Genomic DNA, 15,680 nt, shown 5'->3' on the forward strand with positions numbered 1-15,680 from the left:
CACAAACGTGTGCAGTTCCTCACGCCTTCACACTAGCGTAGTGAATGTTTCAAATAGGCGTCCTTTGTGCGGGGTGATGACTGTTGCCTGGCGGGATACAGTGCTTGAGTCTTCTCGATGCTCAGCCGTTGAGGATTCCACGAAAAGACCGCAATAGCAATAATTAATGCTCCAACAACAATAATCGTTTGTCAATCAACGAAGGGTTTGCCTGATTTTTTGTCAGTGTTCCGTACCTAAAATGTGACGCGAGTTTTTTTTTCCTACTCATGAAACTTTTCTGCCTCCGAGACCGTGAACTGACCCCAACTGACCCCAACATTATTGTTATCGTTGTTGTTGTTGTTGTTTTTACTATTGTTGTTGTTATTCAATTATATTTTTTATTTTTTTTGTAGATCATAACAGAATATACTATCAATATGAAATTACAAGCTTCGTATGCATAAATCAAACTCATCAGCAAAACTTCATAGTGCCTTGTGCATGAAAGCTACTGAAATGTGTGACGACGCGTGTCGTGTGATTACACTGTGTCACTGCTGTACCTCACACCCGACGCTCGTCGTAACTATACTCGTAACACAACAAAAACACAACTGGGACTAACAACGCTCACGATTGTGTGAGAGACAAGCAGGATGAACACTCACAAATCTTTTATCCTGGGGCGAGGTGATGGGAGGTGAGAGGCGGTTGAATGGTCTCCATCTCAGCAGGCCGCGCCGTGACTCTTCAGGTCTTGCGTGCCTCTTGAACAGCATTAAATGTTGTCACCTTTATAGTATTTCCCATGAAACAAGTAGCACCTCTTGTCACGCGATGGAAGCCAATGCAATGTCACAATAATGAGGCAAAGTACAGTCTGGAACGGAGCACCGCAAACTTGCTCACAAGGAATACCTCAGGACAACTGGACATAACGTGACTTGGACTCAAGGGATGTACAGAAAATCTGCAACCATCTTGAGCCGTGATCTTGTAAGGCAAGTCCTGCCTTGAATTTCATATATGTGCGTGTGTGTGTGGTTATAATATAGTGTTGTCAAGTGTATGAGGAACGAGAATTATTATAATTTATCGACAAAGCGTTACAAAACATACAAGTACGATCATTGTCACAGGGCAAGGAGACAGTCAAGTCATAGTAACTAACGAAGCATCGACGTCAAGAGATGAGTGGGCGGAGTATCTATCCTATGATAGATACCCTCGTCTCGCTACCTGTGCCTATCTATAAATTCTTATAAATTGTCAAAATTTGATTCAAAAAGTAAATTCATTATCCACGTATGACAACCATGAGGGTATTTGTCAATTAGGACGGGGTCTTGCACATCCATTGCCTAAATAGCAAGCATCCTTGTCACAGACGCTCATTTCAATATTTTACTTGCGTAAAACGATAGGAACAGAACGATAGGACACGGGCCCGGGAAACCTTGAAGTAGGGAGAGATTTTTCTGTATCAAACCGCCGCTGCCTCTCCCGTCTCCCCTTTCTACCAATTTGCCGTCTTAATACCTCGTTTATGGTCGTCTCTGTGGTACAGGCCCGAGATTAACCCTCCTGAAAGGTTGGTTACGTTTATTTCATACATATCAAACCATTCCATAACAGCAAACAAATTAAAAAAAAAATTGAATTTTTAGTCAAGAGCAGGATATATAAATACGCTGGTATATATAAGAATGGTAGTATTTTTATTAATTCCATCAGAAATTACGCACATGTAGTAATGGCATTGTATTTATATTAATTCCAGCAGTAATTAAGCATATGTAGTAATGGCATTGTATTTTTATCAATCCCGGCAGTAATTAAGCAATCAATGAATATAGCGAGTGCACCCGACTTCTCTAGTATCGCGCCTCGCAGACGACCAGCTTGGCGTCAGAGCAGGAGTTCTCGTGCACCCAGATGCTGTGCAAGGCGAAAAGGGCGGCCTCCACGGAGAGACAGTTGTGGCCAGGCAGGTTGACGCCGGACCTGCGGGGAACAAGGAAGAGTGGAGTGATCTCGTGTTCAGGTGCCCTCTCTCCCTATTCCTGATGACTGTCACCATACCGAGCGGCGGGCGCCACAGACTCTAGGCTACTGCCTCACCTGTTGATGAAGCTGCGGATGCTGTAAGGCGCGGTGCTGGTGGTGTCCCTGGTCCACACGGCGGCGTGGGCGTCTGTGGGAGGCGTGGATATTAGTACAGCATTGATTTCCCTTCCTATATACAGATTTTTACATCATAAGCTTAGCGACCTACATTGGTACTTAGACCAGAAGACACTACTAATCACACAACCCGGCGTGATGCTTACAGTAGCTCAGCAGGTAGCTGATGAACGAGACCTCGATGGTGTCTTCCATCCTGAGAACCTCGAAGTTGTATGGGTGGCCGAAGTGGTTGAGGGTGCGGCAATAGTCCGCTGCCTGCTGGTGGGTGAACCGCTGGCCGGACTGGTAGTAGCACCACGAGAAGTGGTACAAGCTGCCGTGGTACGTGGCGTGTACCTGAGGACAACATACAGGCGTTAAGAAAGCGTCAGGTGTGCGTGGGGAGGTGCGCGTTTCCTAAGTGAACTAACACGCGGCACTCACCAGTGAGTAAGTACTGGGGCAGGCTGGCAGCACTGGCAGGCCGCCTTGAGGGATGCCAAACTGGGGTGCAACTGGGGCTGCGACAGGGCCAAATGTGGGCTGGAGTGGCGGCACGAAAGATGTGGGCGTCTGGACAATCACGGCGGGCTGGGCGGCAGGAACTTGAGCTGGTGCAGGAGCAAACCCAAAGGACCGGGCAAAGGTGGTGGCGGGAACAGGAGCAGAGGAAGGCACCTGAACGATCACTTCTGGCTGGGTATTGTCGTTAACGAGGGTCCTCCCGTCATAGCTGACGATTTGTCCCTGCCCCGACGCTACTGCCGACACAGCCGCCGCCACAACAGCCACGCACCACATCATCTGAAACACCACTAACACTCACGCTACCTGTAACATCACAGTGCACATGGCAGCAAAAAAATATGTCGCATTATAAGGAAATCTAGAGCACCCTGTAGACTCTTTGATTAAGACATAGAACAATACCGGATCACCACCATTGCTCACCTTCACAGTGTGTTTGGACTGGAGTCTCAGATAACTCTGGCATGAAGCTTCCCCGCGCTCTTCCTCCTCGACTTTGCCGCCGCCTGAATGGTCCAAGGCGGCACACTTCTCGCCCTCCTACTGGACGCCTGCAGGCACCGGTGCTTCAGCGTGATCACCCTCATCCTCCTAGGTGTACCGGGACGCCTTGCAGGAATGTGTTCTATTAACTATATTACAAGGCACAGACACACTTGATCACACCAGTCATGACGCCGCTGGTCTTGCGCGCTGAATATTGTTGTTGTAACTTGTACTGAACATGGCTGTATACACTTTCATTAAACACTGCATAAGCGAACTACCCACCTATTTATGCAAACATTTCACCTCATTCTTCACCCCAGCTGAGAGCTTTTTCATCTCCGGGCACACACACACACACACACACACACACACACACACACACACACACACACACAGACGTGTGCAGTTCCTCACGCCTTCACACTAGCGTAGTGAATGTTTCAAATAGGCGTCCTTTGTGCGGGGTGATGACTGTTGCCTGGCGGGATACAGTGCTTGAGTCTTCTCGATGCTCAGCCGTTGAGGATTCCACGAAAAGACCGCAATAGCAATAATTAATGCTCCAACAACAATAATCGTTTGTCAATCAACGAAGGGTTTGCCTGATTTTTTGTCAGTGTTCCGTACCTAAAATGTGACGCGAGTTTTTTTTTTCCTACTCATGAAACTTTTCTGCCTCCGAGACCGTGAACTGACCCCAACTGACCCCAACATTATTGTTATCGTTGTTGTTGTTGTTGTTTTTACTATTGTTGTTGTTATTCAATTATTTTTTATTTATTTTGTAGATCATAACAGAATATACTATCAATATGAAATTACAAGCTTCGTATGCATAAATCAAACTCATCAGCAAAACTTCATAGTGCCTTGTGCATGAAAGCTACTGAAATGTGTGACGACGCGTGTCTTGTGATTACACTGTGTCACTGCTGTACCTCACACCCGACGCTCGTCGTAATTATACTCGTAACACAACAAAAACACAACTGGGACTAACAACGCTCACGATTGTGTGAGAGACAAGCAGGATGAACACTCACAAATCTTTTATCCTGGGGCGAGGTGATGGGAGGTGAGAGGCGGTTGAATGGTCTCCATCTCAGCAGGCCGCGCCGGGACTCTTCAGGTCTTGCGTGCCTCTTGAACAGCATTAAATGTTGTCACCTTTATAGTATTTCCCATGAAACAAGTAGCACCTCTTGTCACGCGATGGAAGCCAATGCAATGTCACAATAATGAGGCAAAGTACAGTCTGGAACGGAGCACCGCAAACTTGCTCACAAGGAATACCTCAGGACAACTGGACATAACGTGACTTGGACTCAAGGGATGTACAGAAAATCTGCAACCATCTTGAGCCGTGATCTTGTAAGGCAAGTCCTGTCTCTGCCTTGAATTTCATATATGTGCGTGTGTATGTGTGTGTGGTTATAATATAGTGGTTAAGTGCATAAAGAACGAGAATGATCATATTTTATCGACAAAATAATCGACAAAGCGTGTTACAAAATATACAAGTGCGATCATTGTCACAGTGCAAGGAGACAGTCAAGTCATGGTAACTAACGAAGCATCGACGTCACAAAGAGATGAATGGGCGTGATATCTATCCTATGACACACACCCTTGTCTCGCTACCTGTGCCTATTTGTGAATTGTCAAAATATGATTTACCCAAAGTAAATTCATTATCCACGTATGACACCATGAGGGTATTTGTCAATTAGGACCGGGTCTTTCACATCCATTGCCTAAATAGCAAGCATCCTTATCACAGACGCTCGTTTCAAGATTTTACTTGCGTAAAACGATAGGAACAGAACGATAGGACAAACGATAGGACAAGGAGGGCCCGTGAAACCTTGGAGTAGGGAGAGATTTTTTTTTTTTATCAAACTACCACCTCTCCCGTCTCCCCTTTCTACCAATTTGCCGCCTTAATACTTCGTTTATGGTCGTCTCTGTGGTACAGGCCTGAGATTAACCCTCCTGAAAGGTTACGCTTATTTCATACATATCAAACCATTCATTCCATAACAGCAAACAAAACAAATTTTTAAAAAATTGAATTTTTAGTTAAGAGCAGGATATATATCAAACCATTCCATAACAGCAAACAAATAAAAAAAAATGAATTTTTAGTCAAGAGCAGGATATATAGATACGCCATTCCGTAACAAACAAAATAAAAAAAAATTGAATTTTTAGTCAAGAGCAGGATATATAGATACGCTGATATGTTATTATGGCACTGTACTTTTATTAATAAATCCCTGCAGTATTTAAGCATATGTAGTATATTGTATTTTTATATTAATATTTGTTGCAGGAATTAAGTATATATAATAATTGCATTGTGTATTAATTCCTGCAGTAATTAAGCATATGTAGTAGTAATGGCAATGTATTTATATTAATTGCTGCAGTAATTAAGCATATACAATAACGGAATTGTAGTTTTTATTAACCCCGGCGGTAATTATTAATACCGGCGGTAATTAAGCAATCAATAAATATACCGAGTGCACCCGACTTCCCTAGTATCGCGCTTCGCAGACGACCAGCTTGGCGTCCGAGCAGGAGTTCTCGTGTACCCAGATGCTGTGCAAGGCGAAGGCGGCGGCTTCCACGGAGAGGCAGTCGTGGCCAGGCAGGTTGACGCCGGACCTGCGGGGGACAAGGAAGAGTTGAGTCATCTTGTGTTCCAGTGGCCTTTCGCTCCCTGTTCCTGATGACAGTCAGGATCATGTCAACATTCGGAGAGGGGGGCGCCACACACCCAAAGCTGCTGCCTCACCTGTTGATGAAGCTGCGGATGCTGTAGGGCGCAGTGCTGGTGGTGTCCCTGGTCCACACGGCGGCGTGGGCGTCTGTGGGGAGACGTGGAGATTATTAGTACATCATTGATTTCCCTTCCTATATACAGGTTTTTTACACAAGTCCCTAGCGACCTCCCTTAGTACTTATACCAGAAGACACTACTAATCACACAAAAGCCTCATAACCACTGAACAACCCGGCGTGCTGCTTACAGTAGCTCAGCAGATAGTTGATGAACGAGACCTCGATGGTGTCTTCCATCCTGAGAACCTCGAAGTTGTATGGGTGGCCGAAGTGGTTGAGGGTGCGGCAATAGTCCGCTGCCTGCTGGTGGGTGAACCGCTGGCCGGACTGGTAGTAGCACCACGAGAAGTGGTACAAGCTGCCGTGGTACGTGGCGTGTACCTGAGGACAACAAACAGGCGTTAAGAAAGCGTCAGGTGTGCGTGGGGAGGTGCGCGTTTCCTAAGTGAACTAACACGCGGCACTCACCAGTGAATAAGTACTGGGGCAGGCTGGCAGCACTGGCAGGCCGCCTTGAGGGATGCCAAACTGGGGTGCAACTGGGGCTGCGACAGGGCCAAATGTGGGCTGGAGTGGCGGCACGAAAGTAGGAAAAGATGTAGGCGATTGGACAATCACGGCGGGCTGGGCGGCAGGAACTTGAGCGGGAGCAGGAGCAAACACAAAGGACCGGGCAAAGGTGGTGGCGGGAACAGGAGCAGAGGAAGGCACCTGAACGATCACTTCTGGCTGGGTATTGTCGTTAACGAGGGTCGTCCCGTCATAGCTGACGATTTGTCCCTGCCCCGACGCTACTGCCGACACAGCCGCCGCCACAACAGCCACGCACCACATCATCTGAAACACCGATAGACACCACTTACACTCACGCTGCCTGTAACACTGCAGGAAACAAAGCAGCACAAATCCCGCCTCATGATCAATAACTCCATAGTACTCCAGTAGACTCCTTGACCACGATAAGCGGGACAGAGTACATCAAAGCACGAGACACAGTACACAACACCAACACCACCACTACCCACCTCGACGGTGTGTTTGCTCTGGAGTCTCAGGTAACTCTGGTACCAACCTTCCCCGCGCTGTTCCTCTTTGATTTTGTCGCCTCCTGAATGGTCCAGGGCGGCACACTCCTCGCCCTCCTACTGGGCGCCTGCAGGCACCGGTGCTGCAGCGTGATTACCCTCACCCTCCTTGGTGTGCCGGGGCGCCTTGCAGGATTGTATTCTTTTAATCACATTACAAGGCACAGACACACTTGATCACACCATTCACGACACCGCTAGTCTTGGGCGTTGAATATTGTTATTGCAACTTGTGCTGAACATGGCTGTATACAGATGCTGTAATTATACACCGCATAAGCGAACCACGGAACTATTTATGCAAACATTTTTTACCTCATTCCTCGCCTTTACCGAAACCACACACACACATATGTGTGTGTGAGGGGCATCGTCCACTGCGAGTTCTTGCCACAGGGCCAGACAGTCAACCAACATGTGTACAAAGAAGTACTGCGGCGAGTACACACACACACACACACGTGTGCAATGCCACACATTTTTAAACACTGAGGTACTGTAAGGTCACAAGGTTATTATTGTTGTTTTTAGGATGCCGTCTTTGTCTGTATCCTCGTTTTCAACACTGTCCGTTACTGTAGGCGCCATTAGTAATAACAATATCACGGAAGGAATACAGCTTGGCGAGTATCTCTCATTTCCATTGGATTTATTGTCTTCCTGTTTTTTTTTTCCTCTTCTGACACTATTTGATCACCCTCATCTTCATTTTCTTCTTTCTATTCTGGTGCTACATAACCTATCTTACCGTCTTCATTCCTTTCTTTGCCTTCTGTCACAGTTTCATCCCCTTCATTGTTTTCTTACCTTTCATTCTCTGCTGACCATGTATCATCATCCCTCCAGAGAGACACACGGGACAACACTCGCACCAGCAACACGGAGCACAGTCACATACGACACACGGCACAACACTCACACCAGCAACACAGAGCACGTCACACATGCAGATTATTAAGTGTAGACAAACAAAAACACTCAAACTATTACGCATACACAAAGACACGCCTACAGACTTTAGCTACACCACCACTCTCAAACACAAGATTGTCACACCGATACAAAATTTATGTTCAATGAATATATTAAGTCTTAACGTTTGTGGTTTGAAATCAAAGTTATTACTGGGTGAATTTATCGAGCTTTTCGATTACTATGATGCTGTCAGTATGTGTGCGACAAGGTGTGATGATGTACTGTAGATATGGACACTGTAATAGTGAAAATGAAAGATATTGGCTTTGACATCGCTTATACTTTTAGTAGATTTAAGTCAGGTGATCTTTTGATTGCTATAAGCCTGAGTATAAGTAATGTTGTCACCTTGAAGTGGAGGCAAATTCGGAATTGTTATGAAACTTTATTGTTTGTTTGTATTAGTTGAAGAAGTATAAATTCGGAGAAAGATTTGATGAATACTTGTGCGAGAGAGAGAGAGAGAGAGAGAGAGTGCACTCGGGCATACCACATTGTTGCTTAAACTTCCGGGAAAGAAAATAGATAAGATACCATGTTTTTCTGGGTGTATGGCAAGTCTGACTGATATTTTCATGGCTTGGTCACACTTGTCACACACTCAGACAAACACAGTGTTGGTACCTCTCTCTCTCTCTCTCTCTCTCTCTCTCTCTCTCTCTCTCTCTCTCTCTCTCTCTCTCTCTCTCTCTCTCTCTATGTATGTATGTAGATATGTAAGGAGACAGAGAGAGAGAGAGAGAGAGAGAGAGAGAGAGAGAGAGAGAGAGAGAGAGAGAGAGAGAGAGAGAGAGAGAGAGAGAGAGAGAGGGAGAGAGAGAGAGGGGGGGGGGAGGGGGAGGCTTAGATGGAGGAGATAGGGAGGGGTATGATAAATGAAGAAACAAGGAGGGTGTGGGGATAGGGAGGCAGACAGTGAGTGGGGCTGACAAAGGAGGTGTAGCTTAATTGACACATCACGACTTTAGGCCTATAATATTTACCTATTAAAATCCCTTGAGTTGACGTGTGGTTTTAGCTAAAAATAAGGATAAGAAGGCTGCCTCATCAAGTAGGAAGCCATCTTTACATATATATGACAAATGTAAAAGAAGTCAAGCCTGATCCGTTCATTTCCTGTACAGCACAAGTTAATACAGGCTTCGTTCAACTGGACCAACCTGTATCAGCATGACCTAATCAAGTGTCTGTTCTCTATATAACACTTCATACCTTTTGTTTCACTCTAAATTACTTTTTAATTGCCTATTGAAACTGATTTACTTATGAGGAATGAAGAAAAAGATAAAACTCCCCCAAAAATCAATAAAACCCCTCAAAAAAAAAATTAAATAAAATGAAACCCCAAAAACGCACTTTTTCCTCCGGGTTTTTTTTTTTTTTTTTTCCAAACCTGACGAAATAGACAACGATGCTGACTTGGCAATACTTAACAACCGTATCACTCCTGCTGAAATAAAAACATACATAAGTAAACAGAAAAATGGCAAGTTTCCTGGTAGTGATAACAGTGTATACACAAGATCTACCATGTCTCTTGTACGCAAAATCATTTAACAAAATCCTTGATACTGGTGTTTTTCCGTCAGAGTTGGTGTGGTGTTACTGTGCCTCTATACAAAAATAAGTGAGATGTTAACGACACTAATAACTACAGAGGAATCCCCCTGTTAAGCTGCATGGGGAAATTATTTACATCTGTCTTAAACAAGTCTCAAAATATTCTCCGACAACAATAACATAAGCAGTGAAACACAAGCAAGTTTTCTAGAAGGTATTCCACACTCGACCAAATATTATTACTTAAATGTGGAGTTGACTTGTTCAGGTGGAAAGGAGTAAATTGCTTTGTTTATTTGTTGACTACCAGAAAGCTTTCGATACGGTATGGAGCGAGGGTCTGTGGTATAAACTGGTAAAGGCTAATGTTTAATGGTAAGACACTAAATGTAGAATGTAAAGTCGTGCGTAATGATAGAACAACATGTGTCTGATACTTTCTCATTTACTATGGGTGTGAGGTAAGGAGAGAACTTGTCACCACTATTGTTGGCTTTTTATGTCAACAACTTACAAGAACAACATATTGAACATAACTGTAATGACTGAAAATTTCAATTATGACCTTGTAAATGCTTTCTTCAAATTACTGGTGCTAATGTACGTAGACATCACTGTTATTTTGTGTGACAGTGAGCAAAACATGAAACAAGCTCTAATTACACTCAGTAGTTACTGTTTTTAATTGGAAACTGAAGGTAAAATTGTAGGAAAACTAAGATAGCACTATTCAGTAAAGGTAAGGTTCGAAGTAATAATTATAGGTTTCATTTTGGTGAGGAAAAGATTGAGGTAGCTAATGAATACAAATGCCTGGGGATGTTGTTTAATTATAATGGGAGGTCTAGGAAAGGCCAGCTGGCGCTCAAAGAGCAGGCAGCCAAGGTCATGTACGTAGTGATTGGTACTTTCCGTAAGTATGACATGCTAATTGATATGCAAATACAAATCTATAATAGCATGGTGGTACCCGTGATGTTGTATGCATGTGAACTATGAATCATTACAAATGAAGTTTTATAAGCATGTTCAATAGTATGTACACAGATATACAAGCAGGAATATTGTATATGGGGAACTCGGAGTTTGTCCTCTGGATTTAACCATAAAATGCAGAATGATGAATTACTGGTCAAGACTAATTATAATTATAGTTTAGTATTTTTTCCACTGAATATGGGAAAAAGTACTAAACTGTGTCATGTAATGTAGATGTGTTTATTACGGTTATATTAGTCTGGTGCATATTTATCCCCATAGTTGGATTACGTACGCGGTATATGTATTGACTGGTTGACTCAAACTAATGATAACCCAAAATGGTTCGGAATGGCTGTAGAACAGAGGTAAAACACTCGTGGATAACATCTTGGTATCGAAATGTAGCAATAAAAAGCATCTGTTGTATTTATAGAATATGTAAAGAAATGTATGGAATTTTACCTTGTAAAATTAACTAAGACGAACTGTATGTATGTAAGTAAATTTCGTTCAAGAAATAATAAATTGCCGATAATAAGATATTGTGGTAAGAGAAGGGAGGAACGCTACTGCAGTAAATGTAACAATGGTCATGTAGGTGGCGAGTATCATGCATTACTGCAAGGCCAAAACCAGGATACTGGCCAGCTAAGAGATTATTATATCCCTGATGAATTCAGAGTAAGCCCAAATCAGTTGTAAATTATCAAACTGATGCAAAGTAAAAATATGAATGTGTTCAATAACCTATCGCAATTCATTAGAGCAATGTTAAGACTCGACGTAGATGACTGCTAAATAAATAGTATGTGAATGATTTAACATATATATATATATATATATATATATATATATATATATATATATATATATATATATATATATATATATATATATATATATATATATATATATATATATATATATATATATGAATGTATGTCTGTATGTATTGCTACGCCGTACCCTATCCCTATAGCATCCGCTCCACGTCACCTTCCTTCCAGCTCCTGACATATTAACTACCCTATTGGGGTCCTCACACACACACTCATGCACACACACACACACACACACACACACACACACACACACACACACACTGTGTCCAGGGCTTAACAGTATGTACGAATGTGCGTGTGTATGTATGTAGGCATGTATTCATTGACCCACCTTGTGTATGTCTATTCATATATTATTTATCTATGTACATTTTATTTCTCTAGGTACTCGTACGTATATATGTATGTATGTATGTACGTACTGTGTATGTGTAATATGTATGTATGCACAGTACGTATGTATCGCAGTTCTCATCGTAAGTAAAATAAGAGCCGAATCGTAACATGAAGCCCAAAGTTGTGTTGATTAATATATCCTCCTACACCCTGCAATTCTGAATGATCGCCAGATAACAGACCCTCGCCAAGGGACGCCAGGTGAATCTCGTGCTTCCATGGACTAAATTCTTAAACACTTCTGCTCGCACCTCCACTACTTTCAAAAGGCTCTAGTTGAAATTATACGGTTTTTAAGAGCCTTTATACGGTTCTAGCGGTAGATTAACAAGATTTCTACATTATTAACAGGAGAAACACTCTTGACAACCCAGCTAATCATCCCTGTGACCTTTGCAAATAGTCACTGTGAGAGAGTAAAGCGTTAATCAATACGAGCTTCCATGAATGATGTTGTCAGGCAGCGGAACAAGACCAGCGTAGCCAAACAAACACGGTGCAGCACCTTAGCTTAATTTAAAGTGGCAGGATGATTAGGTATGCACCCACATTCCCCCATGGACACCCCTGGCATTCTCCCTTGGCAGGTCCTCTCAACACATGAGTATTTCTCTCCACACATTTTCCCCTGTGGATATTTTATCCCTCTGAATATAATTATCAGCACTGATATAATTACTATACAATAACCGAAACTATTACGGTTATTGGTTACATTATATTAGATTAATAGACGACTTGATTAATAAGGAGCGTGGGGAAGATGTTTAGAGTAGTGGTTCTCAACCTTGTTTGCCCCATGCACCCCTTTCACCTTATGTCAGAATGTCATTCCCCCTCCATTGCAAGCACTGAAGCATGAGTCACACGTCATCAGCGAGACTGGGGGCCCGGCAGGATTGCAGCGGCGTCGCTGCATCCGTAGGGGATGGGGGTACTCGTGACAGGAGGCTAGGACTAGGACTCTAAGCAAAGCGTAAGCTTTCGTAAGGGTACTTGCAGACGGACCACTCGGTGGTTCCTATGTCTTAACTTTGTGGCAGCACTGTCTATGGGTAATCTATTTTGATCCTTACGGTTCTGGAGCTTGTGGTGAACGGTTTGATAGGCTGCTTGCACCAGGTAACCGATGCATACTGAATTTTGTGCCGCCCTGGGGAGCTCAAAGGCAATAAAAAGATCAACATTCTAACAGTTTGAGTTTGCCAATCTGTGGTCCCAATTCCTCCCCTGAAAACCTGAAATTTCCCCTGGGGTGAATTCCCCCGTGGTTGAGAACCCCTGGTCTAGAGGGAGAAATGTTTAGACGTGAAAATAAAGAGCATTAAAGAAGAGACCGCAAGATAGCATATTGTTACCTGCACCGACATGTGTTTGTGGGAACGGGGTGTGTGAATGAAGGGAATGTGTGGAGGATTAACGCGGCAAGGACTGTGCAGGTGGAGAGAGTGGAAGGTGGTAGTGTTGGAGTGCACAAGACGACGGTGAGGGAAGAGCCGGGCTTAGGCGTGTAAACTGTGGATATGAGGAATAAGCAAGAGGTAATTCTTAATGGCACGAGCATATCAAGGCGATGAATGAAGACAGACTGCTTAATAAGGTGCTTAGGAGTGAAGTAAAGGGCACGTGTGTGAGAAGAGATATATGTTAGTGTATGGAGGTAATGGGATTGAAAGGAACGGATGGTGATGTAGCGCGGAACGAATTAATTGTTATGTTTGGATGAGCCATCAGGGGTATTCCTTTACGCAAGAGGGACGCTCCTTTCGAAGAGGGGAGGGCTTTAAAAGAGTACACGTCTTGATGGTCTCATGATATTGTTACGCCGCACTGGATGTCCCCCAAGGAAGTCATTGTTGTTTGCTTTTACATTGGTCTGATAGAATATATCGGTTTCTCCCTCAGAAATCTCACAGTTTAGCACTTTTGTAGACTTGTGACGCACAAATACTTATGCTCAATTTATTTCTATGCCAAGGCAACTTTCTTCTTTTAAGTAACGAGAAAGGACGACAGCAGAGAGACAGCGTTCACACTCATATTCAGAGGATTTCCATTACATCTTTAGGACTGATCCCCATCGCCCACACTGCAGGAATAACGATATAACTACACATTTAAAATCAACGTAAAACTACATTTCGTTATGATTAAATAGGAAAAGTTAAAACTGATAATATAATGATTCCTGGATAATGCAACACTGAAATATGCGGGAAAGGTAAGGACGTAGGAGAAGCAGGAGCAATGCATCATCAAAACTTGCCGTACCGTAGCTGACCTGTAGCGGGAGGCGGGCGGTGAGGGGCGAGACAGGTTAATGGCTCGCCGCCTGTTATTACCACACACACCTTTGCCGGTAAAGATGCCGGAGAGGCACGCCAGGAAAGGCCACGAGCCACCAGGTAAGGACGGCGTGTGGGCGGGGAGAGAGGGAGAGAGGGAAGGGAGGGAAGGGGAGAAACAGGTGGGCGGTGACAGTGACTTCATCTCCCCCTGAACCTCCCCATCCCTCACCCTCAGCCAGTGTGCTCCGAGGCACGGTGGTGGGCAGGTGTGTGTGTTGCGCTCCGTAAGCCGCGGTGCCGTGAGGCGGGCTGGTGTGCAGTGTTAAAAGTGCAGGTTCCCGGAAAACTTTTGTGATGATACGACTTGAGGTGCTTCCAGTGGGTCACGAACTGCGTGTAGCCCCTGTCCGGGACCCGTTAGGCAGCGATCTCGCGGCTGTGGCTCAAATCTGAGGAAGGTTTGTTGAATTTTAGATCGTCAACGCAACCAACGGGCGGGTGGCTAATGGGCCCGATAGCGAGCGACAGACGTGGTTCGGAAAGGCAGTCTTGATTTTAACCTTTTTACCCCCATGTCATTCACGGCGGCTCAAGTCAGCTTATGAAGAGTATTGGTACCATAATGATAACATGCGCAAGATTGTGGAAGGAACTGATGCCTCTAGAGTAAAGAATTTCTTGGTTTTGGCATGTACCATACACTTGTAGCGACCCCTTCATTGCTTGAGAATATAACAGAATAGCGACATTAGTTTGGAGCGACTCAGGAAGAAAAATGGGAACACAGAAAGAAAACGACTAATGCTGCTGAAGATGGAAAAATATAAGAAAAACCTACTAACAAAAAAATACCACTGAAGATTATCAATTAACACAACTGCAACAGAATCAAATTGATAAATCAAATTAGACTTGCGAAGCTGATGCACACTCTCGTGTTTGTATGAGCCCTACGGAACGCTTGCCTTTCACACAGGAGAGGGTATACCCCAGCCCTGCGTAATTGTGTGTATTGTTGTGTGTGTGTGTGTGTGTGTGCGCGTGTGTTGCCGGGCAGCGGGGCAGTGAGAGCAACAGGAGCATCGTGACACACACGCACGCCTACAGTGAAAGTGAAGAGCTGGGCCTTGCACCATACACCATTTGAGTCTTCCTGAGGTAAACATGCTCTAACCGCTGGGCGAGACTGTTCTTTTTACAACGTCCGTCTCTTCTCTCTCTCTCTCTCTCTCTCTCTCTCTCTCTCTCTCTCTCTCTCTCTCTCTCTCTCTCTCTCTCTCTCTCTCTCTCTCTCATGGGTTCCTCCTCCTCCCTTTCCTCCCTTGGCGCTGCTCCACGTGCGTCTTCCTTAACCAAACTCTTGACCAAGTACTTATAAGTTCGTCTGTCCACTACACGCCTCGCAGCTTCCACTTGTTGATCGGCTGTCACTGTGTACGAGGGTGTGCTGGCAGATGTTGTCACTTGTTTTGCTTAGTTTTTATCATGTTCCTTTGGTTTCTTTTTTTCATTTATTTATTTATTTATTCATTTATTTT

At 44.1% G+C, this 15,680-nt stretch overlaps 3 protein-coding genes across 4 annotated transcripts in view; 1 reads left to right on the top strand and 2 right to left on the bottom strand.

Annotated features, from left to right (window-relative positions):
• Nucleotides 1-1,682: 1,682 nt before the first annotated feature.
• On the bottom strand, nucleotides 1,683-3,245 carry LOC135089149 (uncharacterized). The gene is made up of 5 exons (XM_063984440.1): nucleotides 3,103-3,245; nucleotides 2,596-2,955; nucleotides 2,316-2,508; nucleotides 2,107-2,179; nucleotides 1,683-1,989 (listed from the first exon to the last, which is right to left on the bottom strand). The coding sequence occupies exons 2-5, from the start codon at nucleotides 2,953-2,955 to the stop codon at nucleotides 1,860-1,862; spliced, it is 756 nt and encodes a 251-aa protein (XP_063840510.1). The 5' UTR covers nucleotides 3,103-3,245; the 3' UTR covers nucleotides 1,683-1,859.
• A 2,164-nt stretch (nucleotides 3,246-5,409) lies between these two features.
• On the bottom strand, nucleotides 5,410-7,192 carry LOC135089136 (uncharacterized). The gene is made up of 5 exons (XM_063984414.1): nucleotides 7,041-7,192; nucleotides 6,484-6,852; nucleotides 6,204-6,396; nucleotides 5,969-6,041; nucleotides 5,410-5,838 (listed from the first exon to the last, which is right to left on the bottom strand). Exons 2-5 carry the CDS (start codon nucleotides 6,850-6,852, stop codon nucleotides 5,709-5,711), a joined length of 765 nt encoding a protein of 254 aa, XP_063840484.1. The 5' UTR covers nucleotides 7,041-7,192; the 3' UTR covers nucleotides 5,410-5,708.
• Nucleotides 7,193-14,095: 6,903 nt separating this feature from the next.
• LOC135089155 (uncharacterized) overlaps nucleotides 14,096-15,680 on the top strand; it is a 59,877-nt gene continuing 58,292 nt past the window's right edge. Inside the window, exon 1 of one of the 2 annotated variants that reach the window (XM_063984459.1) lies at nucleotides 14,096-15,300. The gene's annotated coding sequence lies outside the window, so the exon portion shown is untranslated. The remainder of the gene's footprint in view (nucleotides 15,301-15,680) is intronic. The other variant, XM_063984450.1, reaches the window with a different exon arrangement.

This window comes from Scylla paramamosain, chromosome 3, assembly GCF_035594125.1.
Source record: "Scylla paramamosain isolate STU-SP2022 chromosome 3, ASM3559412v1, whole genome shotgun sequence".
Taxonomy (NCBI): Eukaryota; Metazoa; Arthropoda; class Malacostraca; order Decapoda; family Portunidae; genus Scylla; species Scylla paramamosain.

What these genes read in the sequence shown, in the direction of transcription:
- LOC135089136 (XM_063984414.1), bottom strand. Translation starts at nt 6,852, where the DNA reads ATGATGTGGTGCGTGGCTGTTGTGGCGGCGGCTGTGTCGGCAGTAGCG. An exon ending in CAACTATCTGCTGAGCTACT is followed by an intron (nt 6,042 to 6,203) that starts GTAAGCAGCACG and finishes GTCTCCCCACAG; the next exon opens with ACGCCCACGCCGCCGTGTGG. An exon ending in ATCCGCAGCTTCATCAACAG is followed by an intron (nt 5,839 to 5,968) that starts GTGAGGCAGCAG and finishes TGTCCCCCGCAG; the next exon opens with GTCCGGCGTCAACCTGCCTG.
- LOC135089149 (XM_063984440.1), bottom strand. Translation starts at nt 2,955, where the DNA reads ATGATGTGGTGCGTGGCTGTTGTGGCGGCGGCTGTGTCGGCAGTAGCG. An exon ending in CAGCTACCTGCTGAGCTACT is followed by an intron (nt 2,180 to 2,315) that starts GTAAGCATCACG and finishes CGCCTCCCACAG; the next exon opens with ACGCCCACGCCGCCGTGTGG. An exon ending in ATCCGCAGCTTCATCAACAG is followed by an intron (nt 1,990 to 2,106) that starts GTGAGGCAGTAG and finishes TGTTCCCCGCAG; the next exon opens with GTCCGGCGTCAACCTGCCTG.